The sequence below is a fragment of the Glycine soja genome, chromosome 9 (genome assembly GCF_004193775.1).
Source record: "Glycine soja cultivar W05 chromosome 9, ASM419377v2, whole genome shotgun sequence".
In the NCBI taxonomy this organism is placed as follows: Eukaryota; Viridiplantae; Streptophyta; class Magnoliopsida; order Fabales; family Fabaceae; genus Glycine; species Glycine soja.
Window position 1 is genome coordinate 10,408,768 of NC_041010.1, and position 11,975 is coordinate 10,420,742.

Genomic DNA, 11,975 nt, shown 5'->3' on the forward strand with positions numbered 1-11,975 from the left:
GATTGATCTAATAGATCTTAGTCAACAGAATTTAACATGCTTGTTATCTAGAGAAGATGAAAGGTGACTTTGGCATGTCAACTTAAAACATATTTCAAAACTAACAAAAAAGGATTTCTTTAAAGGATTGTGCAAGATTTTTTGGAAAACTCATCTTTTTGAAGCATGTCAGCAAGGGAAACAAATCAAAACCTCTTTTAAATCTAATGATGTTGTTTCCACTTCTAGACTGTTACAACTATTGCACATGGATCTATTTGGACCAACTAGAACATTGAGTTTGGGAAGAAAGAAGTATGGTTATGTCATAGTTGATGACTATTCAAGATATACCTGTGTATACTTCCTTGCTAATAAGCACGAGTCTTTCAAGGTCTTTGAAATATTTTGTAAAAGAGTTCAAAATGAAAAAGGGTTTTTCATTTCTTGTATTAGGAGTGACCATGGAACTAAGTTTGAAAATGTTGAGTTTAGATCATTCTATGAAAAGAATGGTATTTTCCACAACTTTTCTTCACAGAGAACACCTCAACAAAATGGGGTAGTTGAAAGGAAAAATAGAACTCTGCAAGAGATGGCTAGAACCATGCTCTATGAAAACTCAGTTCTAAACAATTTTGGATACAAGCAATTAATACAACATGCTATGTTCATAATAGAATATTGATCAGACCGTTGATGAAAAAGACTCCCTACGAATTATGAAGAGGAAGAAAACCTAACATTTCATACTTTCATCCATTTGGATATGGGTGTTTTATCCTGAACAATAAAGATCAACTTGCTAAGTTTGATTCTAAAGTGGATAGAAAGGTTTTTCTTGGATTTTTTGATACGTCTAAAGCATATAGGGTTTTTGACACTAGAACTTTAGTTGTGGAAGAATCTATTCATGTTAAATTTAATGATGGACTAACGTCTAATTAGAGACTATCAAATCTTGAGGATGGTTTTGTAGATATGTAGGGAAGATCATTTGTACCTCCTAAAGAGAAGAAGATCAAACAGTCTAAAGAAATTCTTCCTCAGACTGAAGTATCTTCAGATCATAAGCCTCAAACGAAGGACTAGAAGTTTCTTCATCATCATCCACAAGATCATATCATTAGAGATCAGACTGAAGGAGTGAAGACTAGATGTTTATTCAAAGATCTTACTTCATGCGTTCTTGTGTCTAAAATAGAGCCAAAGACCATAAAAGAAGCTCTGACAAATGATGACTGGATCATTGCCATGGAAGAAGAGCGTCATCAGTTTACGAAAAACAATGTCTAGACTCTTGTCCCCAAACGTAAAACCGAGAGCATCATTGGAACAAGATGGGTATTTACAAATAAACTAGATGAACAAGGAAATGGGGTAAGAAACAAAGCTAGGTTAGTAGCTCAAGGCTATAACCAACAAGAAGGTATTAATCTCACCAAAACATTTGCTCCTATTGCTAGACTTAAAGCTATAAAAACCATGTTTGCCTTTGCTACTCATAAAAACACAAGGAGACTGTTAAGTCAAAAGACACTTATGTCTTAAAGATGAATCAAGACTCATGATTATTTTGATTAGATGCAAATAAATACAAATGATAAAAGTTGCATCTGATATGCTATCAGATCATGATCTGTCCATGTGTCTGAAGTTTTCAGTCACATGATGATCAGATATAACATTTAAGTAGTGTATTTAAGACCTTCATTTAATACTCTACTTTTGAGATTCTTTCATCCTTTAAACATTCTCCTTGGATCTGTCAAGGTCCTATAAGAATAAAAGAAGCCCTCAATCTGGAAGATGTTGATTCTCATCGAATGGCGCGCTTTGTTGTTGCAAACCCACTATGATAAAAGAAATGACTTCCCTATTAAAGTACAAGACACTCTATCCTATTAGCATGGACTTTGCATCAAGAAGGGACATGCATTTAGTGCTTGCATTAAACACTTCAACAGACTCAAGACCTCAGACAAAGAACAGAGTGAAGAATCCAACTGTTGAAAGATAACATATATTTTAAGATGAAGGCTATATATAGAAGAAGCTTTAAAGAAACTAGACATGAATCATCTACACGAACCATTCTTTCATTCTTTCTTGTAAATTCTTGTAATGATACAAAGCTCTCAAAACTCCTTGTATCCCTTAAGAGAAAAGACTAAAAGTGTTAAGTGATATATTCTTCTGTTAGACGATCATAATTTAGTCAGTGGGCAATCTTACAAAAAATCTTGTTGATTTGTTTAGAGCTAGTAGTGGTTTGATAGAACAAAGAATATTGGTTTTAAGCTTGGGGTAAAGTACGCAACTGTAAAAGCCAGAAGTGGCAGTGAACAATATTTTTAACTTTGATAAGTTAGTGGAAACTTGGTGGTTGTCAAGAACTAGACGTAGTCTTGTGATTGAGACGAATTAGTATAAAATTCTTTGTGTGTTTTCTTGTTTAACTGGCAAAGGGCTTTGAATTTATTTTTAGATCTTTTAAAGATTTTTTTTCTAATCGTCTGATCTTTTATATTCATCAGACGATAAACGTGTTTTAAAGTCTTGAGAAATTTTTATATTTTTCTAAAAACACAATTCAATCCCCTTTCTTGTGTTATTTGTTTCTACACTATTCTCACTCTTCTGATCACAATCTCTACTAAAGTATACATCCTCACATCAAACTGATATACCAACTCTTACTAAGGTACAAGATCTTAGCTTAAGAAACTATCGAGCTCTAGTCATCACTCAAAGCTCTGACTCCTCTTACCACTAGCTACTAGGGAAGGTCAACATGCTTACTCTCAATACTGGTCCACTAATGGAATAATCTCATGGTTGACTTCAAAATTTAGTACTAGAGGTTAAGAATCAAAGTCCTACAAGTTTCTAACTCGGCTTAGTTGAAACAAGTACTTGACATCATCTCACAACTGTGTTCTTGACAAGAATACTCCCTAATCAAAATAACCATATCCTACAAATATACTAATAGATGGATCCCCTAAGGTAAGGGTTAGTAGAAAAACAACAAAGAAGGATCATGCATAAAACTTTATCAGACGAAAACGAGAAGATACAATTGAGGAATGAAAGCATGTAAAGGTTTATTGAAATGAAGCTTATGCAAAAACAAGGATGATGAATTTAAAATACAACCATGAAACTTTATCAAACCTTTCAGCATTCATGTTATAACCAAAGAAGAGACAACAAAACACATTTGATCAAGGGTAAAGATCTAAGAAAGACATTACTACTTCTGGGAAAACAAGACCAAAGGGACAAACTTTTGTCTTTTAAGAACAACTTTTAAATCAATTTCATATTTGAGAAAACAAAATCCCAAAATAGAAGAAACGTATGCAAAGGATTAAACCTTTCAAAACTGATTTCCTCCAATGAGGAAGTAGTAAAACTTCCTACCAGAAATAAAGAAATCACTAAAATGCTTCTCCACCTTTAGAATTTAGTTCTAAAAGATTTTATAGAAAAACACTACGTGCATCACAACTAACTTTTAGATCAACGAGCGGTTAAGGATAAGGTAAAGAGAACAGAGGAACCATAAGGTAACAACTTCACTAAACAATTTTAGAACATATAGGGTTATAAAACATAAGCATGTATCAAGAGAGACAATTTGATTTCCATAAAAGGGATAAGAAAAACCAAGTGGAATACATTGTAGTTGAAACACTAAAACTAACCGACTTTGAAAACAAAAAGATACCTTTGAGAGAAAACACAACAACATAAATAGACAACAAGTTTAAACACCAAAACTTTTACAACACAATTTGAGTAAATAAGGTTAAAAAAAACATCTTCATTCTTAAAGAAGAAACCACTTTAAACAACATCAAACAAGTTAAAACATGTTTACAAGAGGAGACACAACAACATATATAGAAAATGAGACTTATAAATCCAAAACCTTTGTAAAACCACTTTGGCCAAAACCGTAAAACACCATCTTCATTTAAAAAAAAAAAACAACTTCAAACCACATCAAACATTTAAAACATTGTAGAAAACAAAAAGAAATAACAATGAAAAACTTATAAAAGCTTCACAAGTTATATAAAAAGGAAATCTCACTATAGCTTGAAGGGTACTAGCCTCAACATATTTTATCTTAGATAAGTTCTCAATTCAGGGAGTCTCGGCCTCACTCAAGTCTTCATCTATCACAAACCATCTGATCGATACATCCCAAACTCGAGAGTTCTCCCATGAAGAACTGTGACAACCTTGCTATGAGTCTCTTTCAACGCAAACTGATTAGGGGGATCATAGTGAGATCACACAAGCATACTCATCAGCTACTATTATTATCCTCAGGGGATAATTGTACTCAACCCTCAACAAACACCATACTAGTGATCTCCTTAGAGAATCAACTAAATATGATTCAACAAACAATAATCATTCTCTCACGAAAATGATTTCATAGCACACAACAAAGGGGACTAAGGACTTATTTTTCAATATGTCATACAATGTTGCCTCCCACCTTTGGTGCCCCAACATGATTTTGAGGTGATAAATCTCATAATTCCATTGTGGCCACTACTAATGTACTAGACAACACAAATAAAAGGTATGTTTTTGAAGACATGTAATATGATTGTTTTATATTTATCTAAAATTAACCTAAGCTATTTTCTTCTAATTTTATATTAATTTGTTACTAAATATATATAGTAGTAGTATTAAAATATATATTTTATTATTACTGGTTCAACCTCGAACCAGTTGAATTAATGAATCATAAATTACTATCTTTATTAGTTTTATAATTTAGTTTTGAAAATATTGGTTAGCAGCGTTTTCTTACTACTGATAATAATGTTCCTAAACATTTTGACTTTGGAATTTTAAAAAAGTTTCAAATAGTTCACTTCAGATAAAAAAAAATATATATCTTAGATTTTTTAAAAGTATTTTATTGTTAAAATTATTGAAGGACGATTTTTTTATGATAAAATGATTAAAATTTTCATAAGAAAATACATTTGTCTAATAAAACATTTTATCCACTCACAGTATCAAGTACTTGGGAAAATTATACTAGCTAATAAGTATTTTTCCCTTCAGTGAATTGTCTATTACAACCCTTTGTAATCGTAAAACATCTCGTGTCAAAGATGCCACATATGTAAAGAAGCAAAAATCTTTCTGACTTTTGATCTAATTTTTGGGGAACATTCAAAAATCCTATAACCAATATATTCCTATGAAAAAAGTTCGTGCACGATACTCGTTGCCTTCCAAACGTACGATAAATGTTTCCAAATTTTAATGAATATGTGTAAATACTCTACATAAACTAACTCATAAGGCTTTGAAAAAGTAATGGAATGTGTACAATTTCATCAACAAAAATCAAGTTGCGGATAGTTGATCATAATGTTCAAAGCATATTTTGTTACTAATGTATTTAGATATTGTGTATGCATTCAGCTATGTTTAGCTTAATTATTATATTAGAATTAGAATTATGGAATGACATCGAACAAGCGTGGGCATCACAGAAAATGAAGATATATGGTTTCTCTCATTAGTTTTCTTAGTGCTTTTAAATGTTACTAACTTAGCCAAAGGTGTCCACATTGATAATGCAATTGTAATTATACGTCGGAAAGAAAATATAAAGTGCCGGTGTATCATATAGAAATTCCGTCTTGAAAACTAATTAGTTGGTGTCTTGGTGGATCCAAAAGTAAAAGGAGTTTCTATAAAAGAAAATCAAATAAATAAACCTAACTAAGTAACAAATGTTTGTATGTAAACTAAGTGATTCAACATAAGTGATTAATGTATTAAAATTAAATGTTAAATCGTTTGAATATTATTTGAATTTGATTTTTAACAGAAATAATTATTGATCAGACTTTATTTATCTCTCGGTCAAACTCAAATTAGTCAGGGTCTTTTTTTCCTGATAATTTAAACGATCAAGACAAAAAAAATATTTACATATCAATTAGTGTAAATTTTTGGAAGAGTTCAGGTAACACATAATTACTGCAATTTGCAAGAGTCCACAGAAGGCAAAGAATATCACTTGCCTAGGAAAACGGACAACTAGGCCCTTCAACAAGGTACTAATACTAAAAATAATAAACAAAGTAAACTGAAAATTTGAGGCAAGTAAGAATCAGGATCAAGCATTTTTCCTCTTGCCTTGAATTTGAAGCATGGAGAATTATTATCTTTACAACCGTGCATTGGCCTTTTTAAGCAGCCTTAGCAAGTAAAGAACAAAACCTTTCATCTAATAAACTTCTCATATATATATATAAGAGCCCTCACTTGCACATAAAACATACCCATGTCCTGAATTACACAACTTTTTAGGGTTCTGAAATAATTCCCCTACCTCTTTCTGCTTGTTCCTAGCAGCTTTTTTTCCCCTTGTCTTAGAAACCATAGTACATAGATGGCGACCGACCAAATGAAGCCCATTGCCACCCTTCTTTTGGGGCTCAACTTCTGCATGTATGTCATAGTGTTAGGCATTGGTGGATGGGCCATGAACAGAGCCATAGATCATGGCTTTGTTATAGGTAAAGTGTCCCCATCTTTTCCTTGTCCCCTCCATTCTTTGTAATTTTAACACTGAAAAATTGTTTTCTATTTTGAGTAAATAATATATCCGTTCATCCAATTATAAATTATGATGTAAAATAAATATTTATTAATTTTTATAATAATTATTTTATGTTATATTTATTATGATTTTTGATTAGTTGGCAACATAAATTTTTTACACTGATAGTACATAAAAATTAAACTATTATACTTTTATAAATAATTTGTCCTATACAAAGAAATACACTAAAAATAAACTAACATTTTTTTTAATGGTGTGTGAACTAAAGAAACATTTTCTTAATACTTGTTAAGTGTAATAATATTGTGAGGAACTATATACGTGCAGGTCCAGGATTTGATCTTCCTGCTCATTTTTCACCCATATACTTTCCTATGGGAAATGCTGCCACTGGATTCTTTGTGACATTTGCTTTGATTGCTGGAGTTGCTGGTGTTGGATCAATCATTTCAGGAGTCAATCATGTCCGTTCATGGACTTCAGAGAGCTTGCCATCTGCGGCTTCAGTTGCTTCCATTGCGTGGGCTCTTACTGTTCTTGCCATGGGGTAATCTCTTCCTCCAACTCCGTACACTGAAAAAAAAGGTCATTTCCTAAGAAACAAAAAATATTAATCATTCGGATTTTCCAGTTAATATAAATTTTATCTAACAAAAACTTGTTTATTAGTATTAATATTATGAGTCTATGATAAAGTGATATATAGCATGAAGTATTGTACTACTAGTATAAAGTCATGATGTTTATTCTAACAAATTAAATAAATTTCTGATAAAAAAAAATTTATAACAATTAATAGAAGCAAGCTTAAAGATCAATTTTTGTCTTTGAAGATATGATATTTTTTTTAGTGATACAAACCACCACAGAAAGAAAGAAATTAAAAAAAAAATGTTTTGCATTGATAAAACAGCTTTTGTTGTATCAAAGTTACTGATATGACTAACATAATTTGTGCAGCTTTGCCTGCAAAGAGATTCAGCTTACCGGCAGAAATGCTCGCCTGGTAAGATATGAAAATTGTATTTAGTATCATATCTTATGTTTGTGGTAGTTTATAGATTTTAATCAGCCATAAAGTCCCTTTTAAAAGAGCTTAATTTGGAATGATGTCCAATTTTTGCAGAAAACAATGGAAGCTTTTATGATTATCCTTTCAGCTACACAGCTTTTCTACATAGCTGCTATTCATGGTGCTGCTGCATATAGGAGATGAAATTGATGGTTGAGAGATGTGATGCTGTGATTGTCCTAATTTTTTTTTCTCGTCTTTTCTTACCTATGATTTATTCTTTTTTTTTTTTGGTCCAATATAGTCTTCCCATTTACAAACAGGTGTGATTTATTACATGGTTGGATTTGTATTGATTAAGAATAAGTTGTATACAAAAATATTAACAAATAATATCTTCTGAAGCATCTTTTACAGTAACATTTAATTACAAATCACCATTAAGATAATTATTTTAAATTTATTTTCTTATTTTTTTAATTGCTCTCCGTTTTAATTTCTTCAAGGTCCCGCAGCCACTATAGACATAATAACATAAGAGGCACGCTGTATCACAAAGCGTAACAAGTTAAATTCACTATCCCTTTTTTCTTCTTCTTTTTCATTGAAAAGATTATTCAAACAGAAATTTACTGGTCTTTTAAAAACACTTGCAAACTAGAATACAAATATTCTTTTTCTCAGAGTAAAATTAAGTTAATTGCCTTTAGAATTTAGATACCTTTTTAAGGGTCCTTACTCCTTTGACCCTCACTCAGGTAATAAAGCTGTAACATGTTTCCTGGATGCAATCCATGCATATGATTGTTACAAGCAAGCCTAAAGATAAACTAATTAAAAACTTCTTAAGTTTATCAATAAAAAAATATGTCTTTAATTTTTATAAAATAAAAAGATCACATTTTCTTTAAAAATAATCATATATATTAATAAAAAATCCAATATATAATTCTCTCATTTAAAATACAAATAATTTTCTTAATATTTACTTTTTGGCTCACTTGTTATTCGGCCAACCCTAGTTACAAACAATTTTTTATCAGTGCAACCAAATAGAATTCTACCCACATTCCAACCCAAGACTCTCAATATGAGCAGAAGAGAATGAGAGCAAATTTGTCAAACATTTATTTGAACAATAATAATGATAAGATTAAGTGAAACACAAATGAATAGATTTAGACATTTCCTTCATCAAATGCGGCAAAATATTTTACCATAGTTTTACTAATTGTCGAAGGTAATTGCTATATAGAGTTCATAAAACGGTTTGGATCCGATGGATGAATATGTTGAATGTGTATCAGTAGATTCATGTTAGTTTGTTATTTTCTATTAATTGTTTGACCAAGTTTTTGGGATTAATTGTTTTATTTTCAATTACTTAGTAGTTGGTATGTTAGTGTTTTGTTATTATTTAGGAAGTCAATTATTATTGCTTCTTTTTGTTACAATAAATCTGTATTTAAACAAATGGTCATTCAATAAGAATGTGTGTGTTCATCTCCCTTAATTTTGTGAGTTATGCTTATTTTACAACAGATTGGTATCTAGAGCCTTCTTCTTAAGAAGGACATGTGAGTGAACTGAATAATATCCATCACAAAAAGAGCCTAAACACATTGCTTCAATTCATCTGATGGATGAATTCTAAAACACCATACACAGCACTAGCACCACCTATGTTTGATGGTGACAATTATTAAATTTGGGCAGCGAGAATGGAGGCACATCTGGAGGCAAATGATCTCTGGGAAGCTATTGAGGAAGACTATGAAGTTCTTTCCTTACCAACTAATCCAACAATGGCTCAGATAAAAAATAAAAAAGAAATAAAAGCGAGAAAGTCAAAGGCAAAAGCTACTTTGTTTGTTGTTGTCTCAAAAGAAATTTTCACTAGAATCATGATGATCAAATCAACAAATGAAATCTGGAGTTTCCTCTAGAATGAATACGAAGGAGATGAAAGAATTAAAGGAATGCAAGACCTAAATCTGGTTAGAGAATTTGAGATGTAGAAAATGAAGGAGTCTGAAACAATTAAAGAGTATGCTAACAGGCTTCTTAACACTGCTAACAAAGTAAGATTGATTGGTTCTAATTTTTCCGACTCAAGAATAGTTGAGAAAATACTGGTGACTGTCCCTGAAAGATTTGAGGCTACTATTACATCCTTGGAGAATACTAAAGATCTGTCAAAACTTACCTTGGCAAAACTTGTAAATGCTTTACAAGCCCAGGAGCAAAGAAGAAAAATAAGGGTTGGGGGTTTTATGGAAGGAGCATTGCAAGCTAAATTGCAAACTAACCAAGGAGAGAAAAGAAAGTGGAAGAAATACAAGAAGAAAAATTTCAACACCCAAGAAGCAGCAGCTAACACTAGCAACAATAATAGAGACAACAAAGAATTTCCTCTTTGCAAGCACTATGGCAGAATGGGTCATCCTTCTTTCAAATGTTGGAGAAGCTTGATGTTAAGTGTGAAAAGTGCAACAAGTTGGGGGCATCAAGTTAGAATTTGCAAAAGTAATTTTCAACAAAAGAATGTTGTTCAAGTTGCAAATCAACAAGAAGAAAAACAATTTTTTGTAGCAACAAGTTCTACAAGCAACAACTCAAGTGAATGTTGGCTAGTGGATAGTGGTTGTACCAACCACATGACCCACGATCAAGAGGTTTTTAGAAAATTGGACAAATCACAGGTATCAAAAGTTAGAATTGGCAATGGTGATTTTATCACTGTTGAAGGAAAGGGAACTATAGCCATTGAAAGTTATGCAGGTAGAAAATTAATTTATGATATTTTGTATGTACCTGAGATTTATCAAAACTTGGCAAGTGTGGGACAATCAATTGAGAAGGGGTTTAAAGTCATAGTTGAAAATAAGCATTGTTTGATTAAAGATGTCAATGACAAGGAAATTTTCAATATTAAAATGAGAGAGACAAAAGTTTCTCATTTGATCCATATATTGGAGGAGGAGCAAACAGCCTATCCAGTTACTGTAAACAATACAGAAATCTGGCACAAAAGATTAGGTCATTTTCATCATGCAGTTGTTAAGGAACAATGCACAATCTCATTCGATCATTATGCAACAAATGCTTTAAATAATGCGAATTCTGCCATGAAGAGAGCATCGTCACTGTATTCAAAAGAAATGGACCAATGGCTTTCATCCTCTGACGCCTTGAAGGTTAAAAAGATGGAGTTGGAGATTGAATCATAATTTATGAATGAAGCTCGTTTAGAATTGAATAATATCATTGAGCATTCAATCTAGAATGACAAAAAAGAAAAAGAGATCCTTTGTAAAAGAAAGGATGTGTTAATGGATGAATTGGAACAACTCATTGCTTTAATTAAACAAAAAAGAAATGGAGATAGCATACAATGACTCTAAATTAGAAGTTGTAGAATATAAGATAAATAAAATTGTCTTTGGATTTAAAGAGATGCAGTCAAGCATCCAACAAGGTATAACATCCTTCAAGCAGAGGATTATTTTCATAGACAAAAGAGTCCTAGAACTAGAAGCAGAAAAGAAAGTTGTCATTGCTGCAAGAAATTTCAAGGAAGTTGCACGAATAACTATTGAAGCAAAGTCAATGTGTGTTGAAAAAGAGAGCATTTAGATAGACATGAATACAACTACATTAAATCTTGAGCTACTGAGAGAGAAACTTGGACTTATCGACCACTGATACAAGACGAAGTGTTGAGCGTATATGAGTAGTTGCCTGTTAGTTTGTTATTTTCTATTAATTATTTGACCAAGTTTTTAGGATTAGTTGTTTTATTTTCTATTACTTAGTAGTTATTATGTTAGTGATTTGTTATTAATTAGGAACTCAATTGTTATTGTTTCAAGTTTAAGTAGATAAAATTACTTTTTTTTTTTCAATTAGGGGTAGATTTTAGTTAGTATATAACAGAACATCTCTTTATTTACTTTTTACTATCAACATATCCATTGAGAATTGCTTGCGTAATTCTTAAGCTTAAGAATCTTCTTTAACAATTTTATCATTAGAATCACATGAAGTGAAATTCATAAGAACAGTTTTTTTACAAGAACCTGCATTTTACATTATAAAAACAAATATGTGGGAATAATTTGTGAAACTAATTTTAAATTTTTAAAGAGACAAACTATTAAAGTGAAAATTGCTAAAATTCATAAAAAATAATGACATTATATGATCATAAAAAAAGAGTTAAGTAACTCTAACCGTATTCACCCTTTAAGATGCTTTTGTATTCTGCAGTTTCATATCGCATCTCATGTGTCACCATGTGAAGTGGTAGAACTTTTTTTTTAATCGTGATGAACATGTCAACAAAAAAATGCCTATCCATCAATA

At 31.4% G+C, this 11,975-nt stretch overlaps 1 protein-coding gene across 1 annotated transcript; it reads left to right on the forward strand.

Moving 5' to 3' along the window:
* Positions 1 to 6,294: 6,294 nt before the first annotated feature.
* Positions 6,295 to 8,043, forward strand: LOC114367310 (membrane protein PM19L-like). Its single transcript, XM_028324466.1, has 4 exons — positions 6,295 to 6,551; positions 6,926 to 7,145; positions 7,559 to 7,604; positions 7,725 to 8,043. Exons 1-4 carry the CDS (start codon positions 6,425 to 6,427, stop codon positions 7,812 to 7,814), a joined length of 483 nt encoding a protein of 160 aa, XP_028180267.1. The 5' UTR covers positions 6,295 to 6,424; the 3' UTR covers positions 7,815 to 8,043.
* The last annotated feature ends 3,932 nt before the right edge of the window (positions 8,044 to 11,975 follow it).

Excerpts from the sequence above, each read along its gene's own strand:
- LOC114367310 (XM_028324466.1), top strand. The coding sequence starts at position 6,425 with ATGGCGACCGACCAAATGAAGCCCATTGCCACCCTTCTTTTGGGGCTC. Across the intron at positions 6,552-6,925 it reads AGATCATGGCTTTGTTATAG|GTCCAGGATTTGATCTTCCT; the intron begins GTAAAGTGTCCC and ends ATATACGTGCAG. Across the intron at positions 7,146-7,558 it reads CTTACTGTTCTTGCCATGGG|CTTTGCCTGCAAAGAGATTC; the intron begins GTAATCTCTTCC and ends TAATTTGTGCAG.